General features: G+C 36.0%; 1 protein-coding gene across 1 annotated transcript; it reads left to right on the forward strand.

Moving 5' to 3' along the window:
- Positions 1-17,991: 17,991 nt before the first annotated feature.
- LOC107620159 (uncharacterized) lies at positions 17,992-19,056 on the forward strand. The gene is made up of 2 exons (XM_016322368.1): positions 17,992-18,184; positions 18,266-19,056. The coding sequence occupies exons 1-2, from the start codon at positions 17,992-17,994 to the stop codon at positions 19,054-19,056; spliced, it is 984 nt and encodes a 327-aa protein (XP_016177854.1).
- Positions 19,057-19,491: the final 435 nt, after the last annotated feature.

Here is a 19,491-nt window from a genome sequence, read left to right on the forward strand (position 1 = left end):
CTACATCAAATGCCTCTAATTCCATGGCGGTGTTTCGACAACATGTAGAGGAAAGTCATCATGATTTAGTCAACTTATCGACTCAACAAATGACCCAAATTTTAAATCCCATGATGGCTGATCATGAATCGAAATTCGAACGTCTTGCAAGGCAAGTCGAACGGATTGCTCGAATCATTAATTATGATGAAGGTGAAAGGCATGATGCTAGGGGAAACAATGAAGGATTCAAAAATATATTTCAAAATGAAAACAATATTTTAAACAGAGAGAATCCTCAAATAATTCCCCGTGGTCAAAATGCAGATGATGTTCTAGCCCGATTACGTGCTAATCATGGTGGTGAACGTTATCAGATCACAAGAATTGTGGAAAAAGTGCTTAATCGAGTTGGTTTGAATGTTGGTTTTATGAATCGACCCCATTTTATTTCTGTTTTTCCTCAAGTTGTTCAAATGGCTGAAGTGCCAAGTGGGGTGAAAAATCCAAAGATAATCACAAAATTTACAGGGAAATTTGGAGAGTCAACTATTGAACATGTCGCTCAATATTTGGTCGAGATTAGGAATCTAGCTAATGATGAAAACTTGAAAATGAAATTTTTTCCTTCTTCGTTAATGAAGAATGCATTTACCTGATTTTCGAATCTCAGACCAAATTCGATAATCACATGAAATCAGTTAGAAACTGCTTTTCACGCTCAATTTTATCGAGGGGAGTTGAATGTAGCAGTTACTGACCTAGTTGCTTTGAAACGAGAAGATGGTAAAACCATTGATGATTATATGATATATTTCAAAAATGCTAGAAGTAGATTCTACGTGTCATTACTTGAGAGTGAAGTGGTGAAAATAGCAGTTATGGGGCTAGGATTCTATTTGTGTCGAAAACTGCTTAATGTGCATATACCTGACTTAGCCCATTTGGCTGAACGGGTTTGTCAGGTCGAACTTATGAAAAAGAAAAAAGAGAAATATAAGAATGAACAGAAGTTAAGGAGTAACCCTTTTACTCGAAAGGAGAAGGTTGCGTATGTGGCCATGGATTCCTCAGAAGAGGAGTTCGATTTCGAAACGAAAGTCGAGTTAGCCGAGCTTAAAAAGGGTCCTCCATATGTTTGTTCTTTACTTAAAAAGCTCCCTAGTAATGAAAAGTCGAATGATTCAAAATTAAAGAGTGGAAAGGTGTATAGTTTTGATATCTCAAAATCTGATCAGATTTTTGATGTGTTGCTTAAAGATAAACAATTAATTCTGCCTGAGGGTAGAACTTTACTTTCGGTGAAAGATTTAAAAGGGAAACCTTATTGCAAATTTCACCAAGCAACCATTCATTCGACTAACAGTTGTGTTTGTTTCAGGGTCTTGATTCAGGAGGCTATTATGGAAGGACGTTTGAAGTTTGATGATGGGAAAAAAGAGATGAAAGTTGATGCTGATCCTTTCAATGCTGAAGCTGGTTTTGTTGAACCATATTTTGGAGTAAATATGGTTGGGATCAAGGTTGTCAAACTCGCGAGTCTAGGTAAACTCGTGGAGCTGACCTAGACTCGTATGAGTTTACCTGTTATAATTTTTTTGTAACATATATATATATATATATATATATATATATATATATATATATATATATTGTATATAAAATATATGTTTACTCAAATATAGGCATTAAAACTCAACAATTTCAACATGAAAAAATATAATAAATTAATATAATACTACAATTATAACAAGTACTCTAGAACACACATTCAAATCCTTCAATTATTACATAGTTATCCACTAATAGTTGTAAAGTTATCCACTATAAAGTTGGTAAATTCAGATTTGAGATTTCAGAATTTCAAACATTCAGATTCAGTAACAAGTAACAATTAACTAACACTAACAAGTAACAACTACAAATTACAAGAAGTAGAAATTAAGAATAGACTAAATTAATACTAACAAGTTACAACTACAACATGCAGCAATTCAGTAACTATTTTTTTTAAACATACCTAAATTTGAATTGCTGAATGGAGTAGGCTCAGTTGAGGAACCAGGCATTGCTGTTCTGTGCAAGCAGACAAGAACAAATGGCGACAGAGTACACGACTAACCGGCAAAGGACACGACGAACTGGTAGAGGATGCGATGACCCAAAGAGGATATGATGAACGATGGTAGCATGGCAACGGCAGAGGTTCCACGAATTTACGAGCTTTGATGCATGATAGAGTCAATAGAGAGCAGAATGAGAGAGTGAGAATGAGAGAACAGTGGAGAGAGAGACAGTGATGAACTATTTGGGGAACGGCAAATGACGAATGGCAGCAAGGGATAGACGAAATGTGAAGAGGGCTTGGAGAAGAGAGTGACTGAGTGAGTGCGGTGAGAAAAGTGAGGGATTTAGCTGTTTAGGTTTACATTCATACGTTGCTCCATTTTTTTTCATTTTTTGGGCCCAAAACGGCTTCGTTTTTGCAAAAAAGGCCAAACAATGCAAACTCGCTGACTCGCCCGTAAACTCGTGAGTTTGACCGAGTTTATGCGAGTTTACCTGAGTCTACCCGAGTCTACCCAAAAACGAGTTTGTGTCCGATTTAACTCGATTCCACTACCTAAACTCATAAACTCGTATAAGTTTACGAGTTAACTCAAGAGTTTGACAACAATGGTTGGGATGTCTTATGATTTTGATGTGGCTCTAGGTGATTTCGAGTCACAAGTTCGATCAGTATATCCTTAAGCAGGGGATGGTTTGTTGGATTTCTTGGTACAGATCGGGACGTATCTCTGTATCTTTGATGTAATGCCGTATTTGACGCTGAGGCTGCAACGATCTTTAAGAAAGAAAGGATGAAAAAGGAGTTGGCTCATAGATAGGAGCAGACTCATAAAAAACAACCAATTAGATGAGTGGAGGGACATAGTTCCAGGGCTCCTCAGCAGAATGTTGTTGTGCCGTTAAGCGGTTCTTAGGCTATAGGAGTTCAGTGGATTTAGAATTGTCAAGAATTCCAGAATCGGGACGCTCAATATCGGCGAAACCCACAGTGGGGACATCGAGGGCCTCCTAGAAACCAATATCCCTATCAATGTGGTCGAGCTAGGGGATACCCGAGGGGGAAGAAGAAGAAAGAATCTACCTCAAAGTAAGAAGCCTCAATCTGACAAAGGCAAGGGGGCAATGCCTTCGGTGCACTCCCGAATAGTTTTTCCTTCTGATGCGGAAACATGCCCGAAAGGTATCCCTTCCCCTGAGAAGTTGGAGAAAGGCAAGGCGATAGCTTATACTTCATGAGCTGACAAAGACAAGGATGCTGATGTGGAGGAAGAGTATTTCGAAGAAGGAGATGATGAGATGGTTGGAACTATTTCGGTTATTCCAACCAAATACTTGGGTGAGTATGAAGGCGACCCTGAAGAAGATTATGACATGGATGCTGAAGAAGCTTTTTCTTTCATCCAGTATGAGGATGAACTTGGGTATTTTATGAGGCCTTCCGAAAAGCAAAAATCTCATCTTCGCCCTCTTCATATTACTACTACCCTGAGCGGAATTAAAGTAAATAAAGTGCTAATTGATGGCGGAGCAGCAATGAGTCTCTTGCAAGAAAGGATGTTGATGAAAGCTGGTAAGTATCCTAATGATTTGGTTCCCACCAATATTGCTGTAACAGATTTTAGTGGTGCTTCTACTCCTGCAAAAGGTCTGGTTACTTTGGGGGTGAAAGTGGGATCTTCTGAACAAAATACTATTTTTGTGGTGGTGCCATCGAAAGCAAGTTATAATGCTTTAATGGGCCGAGACTGAATTCATGGAGTTGGAGCTGTACCATCTACTATACATCAAAGTGTCCTCCTTTGGACAAAGGATGGAAAACTTGAAATTGTTAAGGCTGATTTAAATTTATACGTCGAGCAGCTGCATGTCAATTTTAGAGTATATAATCCGAAATTGAAGCCTTTAAATGTTGACAGGATGTTAAATTCCTATAATTGTAAGGGCTTCTACTTGTCTTCGGAAGGCCTGACAGTGAAGCTGCGTTATCCACACCTTGATATACCCCCAATTGGTTGGAATTGTTCATCTTAGAATGGATTTGAGACGATATTCGATGGAGCATGCTCAAGACGTCTCGAATTACCTGGTAATTTTAAATAATTATATAAGTAATTTTCCTTCAGTAGAGAATAAAGTTGATTCTTATGATGAAGTTGAATCAGTTAGGAATGTAATGTCTTCTTGTAGTAGTAACAATTCGATGTCTTCAATCGAATTTAGTCATAGTTTAAGTTTATCTTCATTATGTATTACAAATGATGTTATTAGTCAAACTGCTGATATAATAGCAGAAGTTCATTGTATTGAAAGTGAAGCTGTTGCTAATCCAGCAAATGATCAAGTTTATTCTGTTTATAATGAATCTGTTGATTTCTCTTTCGATTGCATCTATGATTTAGAACCTTTGGATTTTGAAAAATATTCAGTAAAAGATGAGGATTGTTTAACGGGGTTTGAATCTCAAGATCCCTTTAGAAGAAATTAATTTGGGATCTCTTGATGATGTTCGAATCACTTATCTGTAAGGATCTTGTGAATCCTTTTCGAATTGAACTTTTTCATCTTTTACATGAATTCAAAGATTGTTTTACTTGGGATTATCATGATATGCCTGGCCTCAATCGTTCTCTCATATAGCATCGATTAGCACTGAAACCAAATGCTCGACCTGTGAAGCAAACTCCTCGACATTTTGCTCCAGAAATCAATCTAAAGATTAAGGAAGAAATTGAGCGGTTGATTAAGGAAAAATTTATTCAAACCGCACATTATGTGGAATGGGTTTCGAATATTGTTCTCGTGATGAAGAAAAATATAAAATTAAGGGTGTGTATTGATTTTAGAGATTTGAATAATGTTACCCCGAAGGATGAGTATTTTATGCCAATTGCAGATATGTTGATCGATTTTGCGGCGGGAAATGAAATTTTAAGTTTTATGAACGGTTATTTGGGATATAACCAAATCTTCATTGCAGAAGATGATGTGTCCAAAACTGCTTTTCGTTGTCCCAGGGCACTAGGCACTTATGAGTGGGTGGTTATGCCTTTCGGTTAGAAAAATGCTGCTGCAACTTACCAGCAAGCAATGAATGCCATATTTCATGAGTATATTGGGAGATTTATGGAGGTGTATATCGATGACATTATGGTCAAATCGATTTTGCTAAATCAACACATCGTTCATTTAAGGAAAGTATTTGTCACTATGAGGAAAAAGGATTAAAAAAGGAATCTTTTGAAATGTGCATTTGGTGTATCAGCTGAGAATTTTCTAGGCTTTGTGGTTCATAAAAAAGGGATTGCAATCGATAAGAGCAAGCCTGATGCAATATTAGCATTGTCTGCGCCTAAATTGAAAAAGGAAGTGCGATCATTCCTGGGGAAAGTAAATTATCTTCGGAGATTTATTTCGAATCTTTCTGATCGAACTCGAGTGGTTGCATCTTTAGTAAAACTAAAGAATGATTCGCAGTTCGAGTGGACAAATGAGCATCAACAGGCATTCGATTCAATAAAGGCTTATTTATCTAAGGCTACAATTATGGCGAATATTCGTCTGCATGAACCCTTGAAATTGTACATTGCAGCATCTACAAACACAATTGGGTGTATGCTAGCCCAAGATGATGAGAATGGATATGAATAGGCAATTTATTACCTTAGTCGTGTTTTGACTAATATTGAAACAAGGTATTCCCCGATAGAAAGATTGTGTTTGTCCCTATACTATGCTTGCATGAAATTAAAGTGTTACATGATATCTAAATCGGTGAAAGTTGTAGCACAAACTGATCTTGTCAAATATATGTTGAGTTTTCCAATATTAAGAGGTCGTTTAGCAAAATGGATGCTCGCTTTGACAGAATTCAATTTGCAATATGTCCTAGCAAAAGCTGTCAAAGGTCGAGTCATTGCAGATTTTCTAGTTGATAATTCAAACAATCTGAATGACCGGGAGGCAAATGTAATCGACATTAAGGTCGATTATTGAAAGTTATATTTTGATGGATCGAAACACAAGGATGGTACAGGGGTTGGAATTCTTATTATCTCGCCAGAAGGGATTCCATCAGAATTCCTGTTCGAGCTAAAATATCCTTGCTCGAATAATATGGCAGAGTATGAAGCTTTCATTTTGGGCCTTGAAATTTGATCGGAAAAGGGGCTTTGGAAGTCCAAATCCTAGGGGATTCTCAATTAGTTCTGAAGCGATTATCGAAGGAGTTCAAATGTAATAATGAGAAGTTGTAAAAATATTTGGCAACGGCTTGGAAGTTGTTAACTTTTTTTCGAAAAGTTTCTTTGGTTCATATCCCAAGGATTTATAATGAGATCACTAATGAGTTAGCCCAAATTGCTTCGAAATATAGAATCGGCCCAGAAACTTTAAGAAAATTGGCCAATATCCATCAAATTTTGGTGCCTGCGGATGAAAGAGAAGCTTTGTGTATAGGCGAATGGGAAGATAATGATTGAAGGAAACCCATTGTTAAATATTTAAAAAATCCCAGCATCCCAGTCGATAGAAAGATAAAATTGCAAGCAATGAATTTTGTCTTGATGGCTGATGAGTTGTATAAGAAAGGAATCGATGGAAGTCTTTCGAGATGTCTAAGTCAAGATGATAAAGACATTGCTCTAGGTGAAGTCCATAAAGAGATATGTGGTGCTCATCAGGCTGGGATGCAGATGAAATGGGTGCTATATCAAAATCATCTATATTGGCCATCCATGATCAAAGATTGTATCGAATATGCAAAGGCGTGTCAAGAATGTCAAAAGCATGGATCGATATAATAGATCCTAGCATCTGAGTTGCATTCGATTATAAAGTCATGGCCATTTAGAGGTTGGGCTTTGGATCTAATTGGATTCATTTATCCTCCTTCATCGAAACATCATAAATTTATTCTAGTAGCAATTGATTATTTTACAAAGTGGGTCAACGCAGTTCCTTTAATAGAAGTTGGGCAAAATGAAATAATAGATTTTATTGAGGAACATATAATCCATCGATTTGGAATTTCTCAAACATTGAGTACTGATCAAGGGACTATGTTTACTGGTCAGCAAGTCAAGAATTTTGCAGCTTCGAGAAATATTAATATGGTTACTTCAATCCCTTATTATGCATAGGCCAATGGACAAGTGGAGGCAGGAAATACAATTTTGATAAGTTTGATTAAAAAACAGATCGGGAACAGACCTCGAACTTGGCATGAAACGTTAAGTCAAGTACTATGGGCTTATCAAAATTCACCAAGAGGGTCGACAGGTACGTCGTCCTATAAATTAGTATATGGCCATGATGTTGTGCTACCATTGGAATGCAATGTTTGATTAGTTGAATGAATTAGACTTAGAGCGAATACTGGCGCTCGAAAACATGATTTGGCAAAAAGAAAGTATTGCTCGAAATTATAATCGTCGAATAAAAGAAAAATATTTTAGTATAGGTGAGTTGGTTTTAAAAGTTATTTTGCCAATGGAAAATAAATCGAGAGTTCTTGGCAAATGGTCCCATACTTGGGAAGGCCCTTTCCAAGTGATTGGGTTATATTCTAGAAATGCATATCGAATAAAAAATATCGAGTCTGAAAATATAATCAAATCGATAAACGAAAAGTATTTGAAGCAATATTATTGTTTACTAAACGAGGATTAAAATGCTTAAGTCTGAAGATAAAAGAAATTATTACAAACATTGAGTTCTAAGATAGAGAGATGTAAGGTGCCATAAGCTCTGCTAAGTCTGAGCGTAACTTACCCTTTCACTATCCAGAGCTGAAAGTGTTTTAGCATGCTTAAATTCTTCATATTGAGCCTTGTCAGGTTGTTTCTCACATTTTTCTTGCTTGGCCTTAATAGAAACAATTTCTTGCACAAGCTTTTGTTGTTCTTGCTGGACAGGGGCTAGAGGTGTAGCTATATCAACTCTCCTCTTCCGAATTTTGGCAAGTCTTTCATTGATCTGAGCCAATTCTGCCTCAAGTTTTCTCTGTTCCTTATCATAGTGAGCTTGAATGGAAATAGCCTGAGAGATTCTTAAATCAAATTCTTCACAGGAAGCTTTGATTGGTTGGAGGGCTGCAGTATAGCTTTCTGACTCAGTTTTGATCTTAGCTACTTCATCTTTGATTCCTTGAAGTTTTTTCTAGGTAGTTACACTTCTGTTGGCAATTTGTTTGAATTAATTGATTATGGCAGAGTGTGGGGACGGAACCTGAAGTTCAAAAGATGAACTTAAAAGATAAGACAAAAGCTTGTTTAGGGCTGCATCATTGGTCCATTCGATGGGTGGATGGTCCAGGAGCTTGAGAAGTGATAAAAGTTGTTCTCGAGCATTGATATTTAGCTCGGATGAAGGACCAGATGTAGAAGGACCTATAAGTACAGGAGCAGAAATGGGCACTTTATCTTCTTGAATAGCTTGATTCAGAATGCTGACCAAGGTAACCAGATCAGCATTTTCAGTAGATACACCCAAACTTCCAGATCCAGACCAGGCGAAGTTTGAAGGTCGGCTTGTTTGGGCAGATTGGAAGTACTTTGTGGTGAAGGGAGAGTTTCTAGAACTTGAGATGGAGAATCCGAATTGGGAGCAACAGTTTCAGCAACTCGAGAGGGTGAGTCCGAATCCGGGGCCACCTGAAATCCAGTAGAAGTTTCATCCTGGTTTGTTGGAGAAACATGTCCAATAATCAAAGTTTGTGTTGGGGAATGATGGGTATGCTCCTCTGTTAAATCAACTACCTGTGTCCCAGTTGGAATTGGAAAAGCTACTTGGAGAGGTTCAACAGACACAGTAGCTTGAATTGAGGAGTGAGATGCTGGTTGTCCTAAATTTTGCTGATGTTGAGGTGGTTGGTCAGGTGCAAGAGATGAGGTGATTGACTGAGCCGCGGTAACAGGCTGAAATATAACAAATATGAGAGGAGATTGATGTTGATTGAATTGAAATTTATTTGAAAATAATATAATGTTACCGGAACAAGTCTTGTTCTTCGAATTAATTGAGAGCCCAAATCTAAATCAATTGGATCATCCGAATTCAAAGATCCAGCGAGAAGATTCTGAATGGATGGCTCACTATCATCAGAAGAGCTTTCGCTCGATGATTTCAACTGTAACTGATGAAAGATTGAAATCAAGAGGTTTGTAAGTAGATGTGATTTTCGAAGAGTTTTGGTTTAAGTATATATGTATGAGTAAAGAGAAGTTACCCTTTTGGAAGTCCTTGTAGGAGTCCTTCGACTCTTCCTTAGCAGTTCTCGTGAGGAAGCTGTGGCTTCGGCCTTTCTTTTTTGAGGTTTCTTAGGAGAACCCTCAGCAGCAAGGACTGTTTGGATGACAGAACGCTTGATCTCTTCCAAGGTACGACTGTACTTGGAATAGTAAGTAGTCCACCAATCGAAGCAAGATTTAGTGATGAATGAGCTTCAATCATAGATAAGATGGTGGTAGCCCTCTCTTTGTTGTTGATTTTTCGAGAGGCAAATGTCGAGCTCTTTCTTTGAGGTCAAAGTGATATGACAAAAGGGTTTGCTGTTTCTGGGGAGTGGAGTGGGAATAGCTTGTGAGAAGCCTAGCTGTCTAGCAGCATAATGAGGGGCATACAGGGTCACTTTAAAACGTTCCTTTTTATGCAGAGGTAGCCTGTTGGAATTACCTGCACAGCTAGCAAATTTGCCCAACTCCTGTTAGCAAGTTTGCTTTCTTCAGTATCGTTGGGGAAGATGAGGCGTTCGAGCCAGGCAAGACCACAATTTCAACGCAAAAAAGGGGTGAAATTGAGGTCCTCGTTGTGGAAGTCTTTACAAGAGTGAAAAAGAGAAAAGACAGCCCAAAATCGGTCTTCATCCGATTGAGCCTCTGAAAAATTTGGCTTGAAGTTAGCCAATTGAAAACATTCAATGTGTTGTTTGTCTGTAGGTTTAATCATGTATTTCTCAAAGATGGCATTAAGCCAAAGTTGGAGAAGTCAGAGAGGGCCTCCCGTGCTGATCAAGTAATTGTTTCAAAGATAATTAACAAACTGGCCAAGTTCTTCAAAAATATGCCCTAGAAGTAACTTGGCCAAGTTAAGGTTGTTCCCTTCATGAAGTAGAACGGCAAGAGGAAGGAAAAGCTTCTGCATTTGAACACTTCGAGAGCAGAAAAAAATTGCATTTAGCCAATAGAACAAAAAGGTCACATCTGAAGTCTGGAGGACTAATCGGGAGTCTTGTAATAGTAGCCACATCTAGAAATGACATACCAATCATCCCACAAGGAAGGTGAAAATTATTGGTAGTCCTGTTCCAGAAAAAGGTCACAGCTCCGATCATCCAAGGGAGCGTCGAAGGAGAAAAGTGAGAAAGTCTCAGAAGATCTTGAATCCCGAGAGCCCCCAAGCAACACTCTTCGATGGAGCAAGACGCTCAGACCAGGCTGTGAAGTAAATTCCTCGAGGAGTGATCTTAGGTTTATTCCTAAATGGTTTTTGGTTGGTGAAGAAAGAGATATCAAGGTCTTGATTAGTCAACAAGTCCTCCCCTTGAGCACTTGGGAAGAAAGAGAGTTTTTTGTTTGCCCTTTCCAGATTTTTTATAGGACCTACAAAACAATGGGTATCTCCACCCATAGTAAAGGGAATAAGGATTCTAGGGTCATCAATTTGGAGCTATGGATCATTAATGACTTCATCATTGACCTAGTTCAACACATGAAGAGCTGGAGGAGTTGGTGGTTGCACCATGGGATCTTTGCCCTTGTCCTGTGCAGCAACGTGAGATGAAGAAGCAGCCATTGATGAGCAGAGAAGAACAAAAGTTGAAGAATAGAGGTTGTGTAAGAAAGGTGAATGCAAGAGAAATTGAGAGAATAAGGGTTCGAGAAAGTTAAACAAAGACAGAAGTGTCGAATTTAAAGGGAGCTTTTGTTTGGCCGTTATTACAGAGGGAATTCAAAGGAAAAGGAGGTAACTTTGCGAAGAAGGTGAAGTGGTGAAGAGAGAAGGTATGAATCGTGGGAGACGTGTCAAACGGGTCAGAATTAATGGAGAAAGTAAATGGTAATTATTATCAGTAAATGTGTCTGACGATTGGATTAGGATAAAGTGTTTCATTTTCCAAGAAATGACATCGAAGGCAAACACATTAATCCTAGGGGGGCAATTTGTTAGTCGAGATAATTATTTTTGAAAGATTAAGCTGATTCAAAATACTGGTGAAGGGTCAAGAAAGAAACAGAGGCCGAAAAGACGCACGTGCAGGCATTAATTGGAAGTTATTTGACACGGACTCGATTTAGACACCTTGTTAAATCGAACAAGTACTCGAATGAAGAATCGAATAGTTGTTCTAATGGAGAATCGAGCGGGTACACAAGTATAGAAATCAAAGGCTTTCTCTAAGTGAGGAATTTATGGGTAACGTTCATGGGCAAAAGAGCGGGAACAGTTACCTAAAAATTCGCATACAAGGCAGCGTCATGTAATTAATGGTCGGTTATGGAACTGAGCTATAAATATTAGTAAGTTTTAGGAAATAAGGGTTGGAACTTCTTTTTAGAAATACACTCAAGCACACTCATATCCCAGCGAATTCCTGAATCTGCGTTCGAGTTTGATTTCTGTAGGGTTCCTTCCACTGTCTTTACCTTTCGTTTACAATTCTTGCAAAAAAAAACTTTATCTTTCAAGCAAATTTATGTTTCAAGCATTGTTTAATTTTCATGCTCAATTTACATTTCAATACACTTTAATTTCCATGTCTAAAGTCCTTTGGTCCAATCAAAGGCATCTTTATCGCTTTCTTTAAATTTCAATGTAAACCTTTTTTATTTCAGTCAATTTTACTTTTCGATTCCTTTGTTTTACACTTCTTTTACTCTTTTGCACTTTTTGAACTTATTTTCCGTTTTAATACTCGTCTAATTCGAGCACCTTTGATGCACTTATAGAAAACTGGTACCTGCAAAAGAGGAGTAGGTTTCGCTCCCAAACCATTAAAATCGAACCACCATCGATTTGCTAAAATTCGACAAAACAAAAACTTAAACAAATTTTCAAATTCTTATAAGGAATCAACTTTTTACATCATTTTAAAAATATAAATAACAAAAAATATAAAGAGTTAAGGATTAAAAAAAACGTTCTTTCTAACTATTAATTTTTTTTCTAGATTGTTTAACTATAAATAAACATAAATTTTGAAAGAAAAAAGCATATTGGTACAAATAAATAAAGATGGTACATATAGACAAAGTAATCATGGATTTTGAACAAAAATAAATATCTTTTTCTTCGTATTTTCCTTAGGCTTTGTTTGGATATAGGAAGGAAAATAGAAGGAAAGAAAATAAGAGGAAAGAAAATGAGAGGAAAGAAAATAGAAGGAAAAGTAGAATTATTTGTGTGTTGTTTGGATGAAGAGAAAATGAATGGAAAGAAAATAGAGAGAGAAATTTCTTTTGTTTGGATGAAAAAAAAAATGAAAAGAAAGAAAATCATAATGGTATAAAATTACATTAATACCCCTATAATAAAACAAAGTATAAATATTTTTATTTATTTATGTTTTATTGTATTTTATGAATATTATAAAATATTATAATTTTATAAATTATTTATCTAATACATATATAATGTTTAAATGTAAATTTTATTATAATAATGTATTAAAACTATTAAAACTAAATTTATATTAATAATTATTAATAATAATAGAATTAGGGGTAGTATTGTAAATACACCAAAAATAACATTTTCCTTCTTGTTTTCTTGCCTCTAATGGATGGAAAATTTTTTTTGTGAGATCCACACCAAAATTTTCTTTCCTTCCTATTTTCTTTGGTATCCAAACAAAGAAAAATAAAATTTTCCACTCATTTTCCTTCCACCACTTTTCTTTCCTCTTATTTTCCCTTAAACCAAACATAGTGTTAGGATTCATATTTAAAAGACACGTGAAGGGCACATTTAAAAAGAAAAATAACAAAAGAAAATTATTTTTGTATTTATACGCGTATGATGTTTTATGATGAAAAAGTGTTCAACAAAAAAGCCTTTTCATATTTTTGCACAAGTTAAGTGAAATTGACTAATTTTTCCATTTTAGTAAATAAACAAAGATATAGTAGTCCTCAGAAAGTGCTACGACTTATTATAATCACACAAATAAGAACGAATATGATTTACTTTAAAAATTTTAAGAAACTAACTTAATTTTTTTTTTGTGACTGAAATAAATTAAACAAAGAAAAACAAAACAAACAAAATAAGGAATTGTCTAAATAGATGGACAGTCCTATTTAAGACTACTCTTAAACTCCTCCCAAGGTGAAAGAAGCTCCACATGCGAAAGTTGTAACTTCATCGCCATTTTTGCCATAGTATCTGCCACCGTGTTTGCATCTCTCATAATCAAACGAAAGTCAACCCGCCAATTCCAATGCATGATATCTCTTATTTTGAGCACCAGTGGATCAATAAACCCAAAACCATCTTGAGTAACAAGATTAAATGTTTCCACACAATTCGTCTCACAAATAACATCTCGTTGACCCACATCCCAAGCTAAGAGATATCCTCTCCAAATAGCAAACAATTCTTCTTAAAGAATACTATTACTCTCAATCATTCCCAAACACCCCCTTTGCCAGCTCCCATTACAATCTCTAATAACACAAGCAAAACTAACACTATCACCCGAACCAAAATAACTAGCATCACAATTAATCTTAAAAGTACCAATAGATGGGGATTCCAAAAACCATTTAGAGTAGAGGGAAGGGACATACGTTGTAATTCAAAGATATTCCTAAGCTCCTTTTCTGAAGTTAATGCCAGACAAATCACTTTTTTCTGAGGCCAAGTTTCATCGGGATTAAAGATGTCATTATTCCTTGCTTGCCATATCCACCAAAGTCCCGAAAAGAACTTGAACGGATGCTCTCTGCTATGATACAAGAACTAGTTCTTCAAATCCAGAGGATGACAAGAAATATCCAACCTATGCCAAACAAGCTGAACTTTGGGACAATCCCGAATACAATATAAAACCGATTCCTGACTAGAAAGACATCTTGGACACTTATCCGATGACGACATCCCTCTTCTAAAGCGAAAACTTGCAGTAGGAAGAGCCTCCTTAAGACACAACCAAGCCAAAAATTTATACTTTTCCGGAACAAGCTGGCGCCAAAGCCAAAGCCAATTCTCCCGCTCCTCCCAACCAAACAGCTGCTTACACAACCACAAGTAACCATTGCGAGAGTTATAGACTTTGACAGCAGACCCACTCCAATACCAACCCACTTCCGGACCTGCTTGTTCATCTGGATTGTAAGAAAGAATATTATCTTTCAGATTTTGAGATAAAAGAGAATAAAGAGTATCCAAATGCCACCTACCAACTGACCAAATATCTTGTATCCGGAGATTCGAATCAGAAATGTAAGAAACTAACTTAATTGAATTGATTAAAAGTTTAAAAAATAATTTATTTAATTGGTAAAATTTGAAAAATCTTTTTAACTATTTACTCAATTTTATTTTCATAAAATTTTGACTAACCAGCGGACATCGTCCAAAAGTTATTCATCACTCATGATGTAATGATGCGTTGATTATTTATATTATTATTTTTTTTTTAATCAAAATATAACTTTCTACAAATAATGCCATATTATGTCTAAGAGAAATAACTTACCTTATTGTTGGAACCCTCCAACCAAATGTAAAGAAGTTGCATCATAAGTTCATAACGTATTACTTTTCTTTTTTCAACTTCATAACGCATTACTTTATTTTTTCCCTTTCTCTAAAATAGCCGTAACGTGTTACTTTATTCAAGGTGAAATCTCCCTATCCGTGGCTTTTATATATTTTCATTCTCTTTTTTATTTCTTTTTACTTCTCTTTATTTAACCAATTAACACTTACTGCTGCAAGGAATATGGAGTTGCAAATAACGGAAACTGCATCACTGAATACCACTGATGGGTTAAATTATCAAGATGATACTGCTGAGAAAAATAAATTTGAAAGAGAAAAATACTAAATAAACTCTCAAAATATTAAAAAATAATAAAGATAATTAGACATTAAACATGTATTTTAAGAAAAGACTTTAAATATTAAATTTTGATGTAATATTTTTTAAGTAATATCAGAAAAATAATATTTTTTTATCTTTAAAATTTAAAAATTTTATATTGAGTGAATATTTTTAATAAAGAATTATTGTGAATGACTAATTTTTTTAAACAATGTACAAGAAAAGTCTAAAAATCGAATTTTGCTCTAAATTTTTGTATATATATACCTTTTAAATAGATATTCAATTATGACCATAAAAATTTGGATCAAATATATAAATCGTTTGCCATTTATATAAAAAAATATTTTTTAGATAATTTTGTCACATTTTAAATTTTGTGTAGATTTATTTGTCGTTCATATCTTTTTTTTGGTGTAAGATTTTTTTTGGTGACTTCATCAGTGTAAGATTTATCATATCACATGTTAAGCTATTAATAATAAAATTAAAATTAAAATTAAATGTTAAGAATAAAATGATATTAAATTTAAACATTGAGACTCAAAAATTATATTTATTATTTAATATTTTTCTAAAAATAAAATTTTATTAAGAAAATCTTTAAAATATATTAATTACTTTTATTGGGATAGAACTCATTTTAATATAATAATACTTTTATTTAAAACATGTGAAATCACGATAAGAATCGCATATTTTATTATTAAATCTTATAAAAATATTTTTGAAAATATTTTATTATGTAAAAAATATTTCAGAACTTTTAAAAATATGTTTATATAATTTATTAATAAGAATATATCATACTTAGATACTTATCATAATTTTATATTTATTTTTAGTAATTTTTTTTATTAAATGAGTTTCAATAAAAATAATATGTTTTAAAAATTTTATTAATATAATTTTATTTAAAAAAAATATTTACCGAATTATAAGTATATTTTTCTATCCTTAGACCTCAGTCATAATATTTTATTTCAGTTTTACCCTTAATTTTTAATATGTGTGACATGATGACAATCCTATAATAATATATTACTGATACGTTAGTCTAAAATTACCACATCAGCATTTTCGTTAATAATATTAATTCAATGATATAATTAAAATATATTTAAAATATTAAAAAATTTAAATAAATTAAACATTAACATTAACATTTTTTTTTTGAAATTTTTCATGAACTTCATAACAAAAAACATACTTTACTTCATAATGCATGGTTAAATATCCTACATTTAAATACGAGGTCTTATATGTGATTGAAGCTCACCTTGCCTCTTTACTATCATTCATTTAAAAAAAAAATATCTATCTTTAATTTCTTTTTAACCTTGACGAAGCCTATTAATTAGCAATAACATATACGCAGTTCAACATTTAGAGTCAATGACTAATAAAATATATTTGTGAATTAATTTATCAAATGCATTATTCCTATAGAATTTTGATCACATAAAGTAATTTGGGGGCTAATTAACATGCAAAGGTCGGAATTTTTTCTCAAATAAAATAAAAAAATAATTAATTCTCCAAACCCCATTTTTCGGCTTTAATTATTAGGATACGATTTTTTTTGGGTAATTAGGGAGAGTTCGCCGTACCCCTTTCACCGCACTCCCGACAAACTATATGTTGGATTTCAAAAATAAAAGCATGGCTGCTAGAGAGTAAATCATCAAAGCACAATATTGGTTTTTATTTTTAAGGTTGACATTTTTTTTTTACAATGTCAAGGAATCCATTGTTATCTATTTGTTACGATGGTGAAATAGTGTATGACGAAGAAGGTTCTATAGTTTTTAGATCCGAGCAACCGATATTCACTTATATGACACCGGAGGTTGACAGTTTACCAGCTTTGAAGAATTTGATATTGCATTCCGCCGGACAGCAAGAGGAAAAAAGGGTGAAAAAGATTTATTATAGATATCCGACCGAAGTAGATGGCAATTTGTTTTATAAAAGGTATGTTACACTCGTATTGTCTCTGTTACTATTATATTTATGAGATAACGGTTGTGAGAAATACGTTTGTTGTGTTGAATTAGGTACCGTTTGCGCGACGACGAAGACATACGGCTCATACAGTCGTGGCACAACCGATGGACAAATATTCATCTGTTAGAATTATTCGTGTATCTCGTTGAGGTGGGGGTTGAAGATCATTGGCAGATACTGTCGATAATAGTCCGTTGAGTGGAGCTGTTAGACGAACTATCAGAAGGACTATGGTGGACCTAAATATGCCACCCGAGGGGAGTCAGGAGGGGTCTAATGTTGAAGCTTGTAATGTTGACTTGATGGACATGGGGTTGAAAGTCATGATAGTTTTGCTATTAGAGATCTGATGATGGATCAATATGAAGTTAACCTCGATGATGTAGATGATGCTGATGAAGAACCAGCTAAAATTCACGATGATGGTGACGAGGAAGAAGAGATGAACTACTACAGTGACACTCAGATCGCTCTTACACAGCCCACTATCTCTCGACCATATGATTGGCCAGATCATTTCACGAGGTTGAATCTCGATGCAATGACTTTGGATTGGTCATTTACCCAGAGAGACCCTGAAGAGGATCCAAGCAATGAGTTTGAGGTTAGACAACAATTTAAAGACAAGGAAGAAGTGATGTTGACAGTTAAGCAGTACAGCATTAGGAGGGCTGTGGATTACAAAATAGTAGAGAGTGACCAGTTGAGGTACAATGCACAATGTATCCAGTCCGGCAACGGTTGTAATTGGAGCATACTCATATCGTATCGCCGGAAGCAAGAAAAGTGGAAGGTTAGGAGATACAAGGGGGCTCATTCTTGCATGCAAAACTTCGATGGGACAAGACCATGGTAGGTTGGATTCGAAGGTGATTGCGCAATACATCTTCACGATGGTGAAGGCCGATCTAACAATCAGCATCAGGGTTCTCCAAGGAGGTGTGGAGAATCACTTTGGTTACAAGGTGTCCTACAGAAAAGTTTGGCTTGCAAAACAGAGAGTGATCGCTAGAATATATGGCGATTGGGAGGAATCATACAACGAGCTTCTTCGTTGGTTATTCGCGATGCAGATGTGCTTGCCGGGTAAGATTTATTTCAATATTGGTTATTTTCGATTAAAAATATCAGATGTGTACAAGTAGGCAACTAAGTTTGGCTCTTTAGGTACTTGGGTGCAACTGGTGACTCAGCCTTGGCCTGGTTCCACAGATACTATCATGTTTCATCGGGTCTTTTGGACATTTTTACTGTGTGTTGAAGTTTTCAAGCATTGCAAGCCACTTATTTCTATTGATGGCACTCACCTATATGGTAAATACGGTGGGACCTTACTGATGGTGATAGCGCAAGAAGGGAATGCAAACATTCTGCCTATTGCATTTGCCGTTGTCGAGGGTGAGACAAAAGAGGCGTGGTCGTTCTTTCTGTCGTATTTGCGGGAGCATGTCACACCACAACCCGGGCTCTTAGTGATTTCAGATAGACACAAATCCATTGATGGTGCATTGAACGCTAAGGGGAGTTTATGGAAACCACCTCACGCCTTCCAAGATTTTTGTACAAGACACATTGCAGCCAACTTCGTGACTCACTTTAAGAACAAAGACTTGAAGAAGGTTCGAATTAACGCAGCGTATTCAAAGTCAAAGCGTGAGTTTGCGCATTATTTTGGACGGCTGAGGGGAGAAAACATGGCAATCACTAACTGGCTTGAGGAAATGCAACGGTCACAGTGGGCACAGTATGCTGATGAGGGTCGTCGATTTGGTCACATGACGACGAATATATCCGAGTGCATTAATGCTATGATGAAGGGGTCCCGCAATTTTCCAATCACCGGTCTCGTCAGGTCAACTTATTTTCGATTGGGTGAACTTTTTTCAAGGAAGGGTTCCGAGGCATTGGCCCAACTTCAACTTCGAGACATCCACCTGTGCCACACGAAGGTGGTCTGACATCGCGCTGCCCGCGACCAATTGGAGGAACCGGAGCAAATGCAGGAGTGCTCATTTGATCCCTCAGCGTCGTATAATCTGCAGTGGATGATGACCCACTAGACTGATCATCCGGGACGCATGCCAAGTATGCAGACTGAGGTGGCGTAGCATACATCTACGAGAATGGCTGGGTTTGATGCGGCGGCGTCAACACATCTCCCAACCCGATATCACCTCCCTGCATCAAAGGAGCTATCCAGTGCGGCACCATCATGCTGACATTGATCATGTCCTGGGTGTCCAATATGGGCTGGTAATCGGGTTGGGGTGAGCTCCGACGAGCTAAACGGCAACTGAAACTGGGTCCTGATATCGAAATGTACATTGGCCTCAGGTATCTCTCCCTGTTGACTGGTCCCTGCCTCTGAGTGGTGTGAGCCAGGTGGTCTCAGT

Source organism: Arachis ipaensis, chromosome B10, assembly GCF_059453495.1.
Source record: "Arachis ipaensis isolate K30076 ecotype BB chromosome B10, ASM5945349v1, whole genome shotgun sequence".
Taxonomy (NCBI): Eukaryota; Viridiplantae; Streptophyta; class Magnoliopsida; order Fabales; family Fabaceae; genus Arachis; species Arachis ipaensis.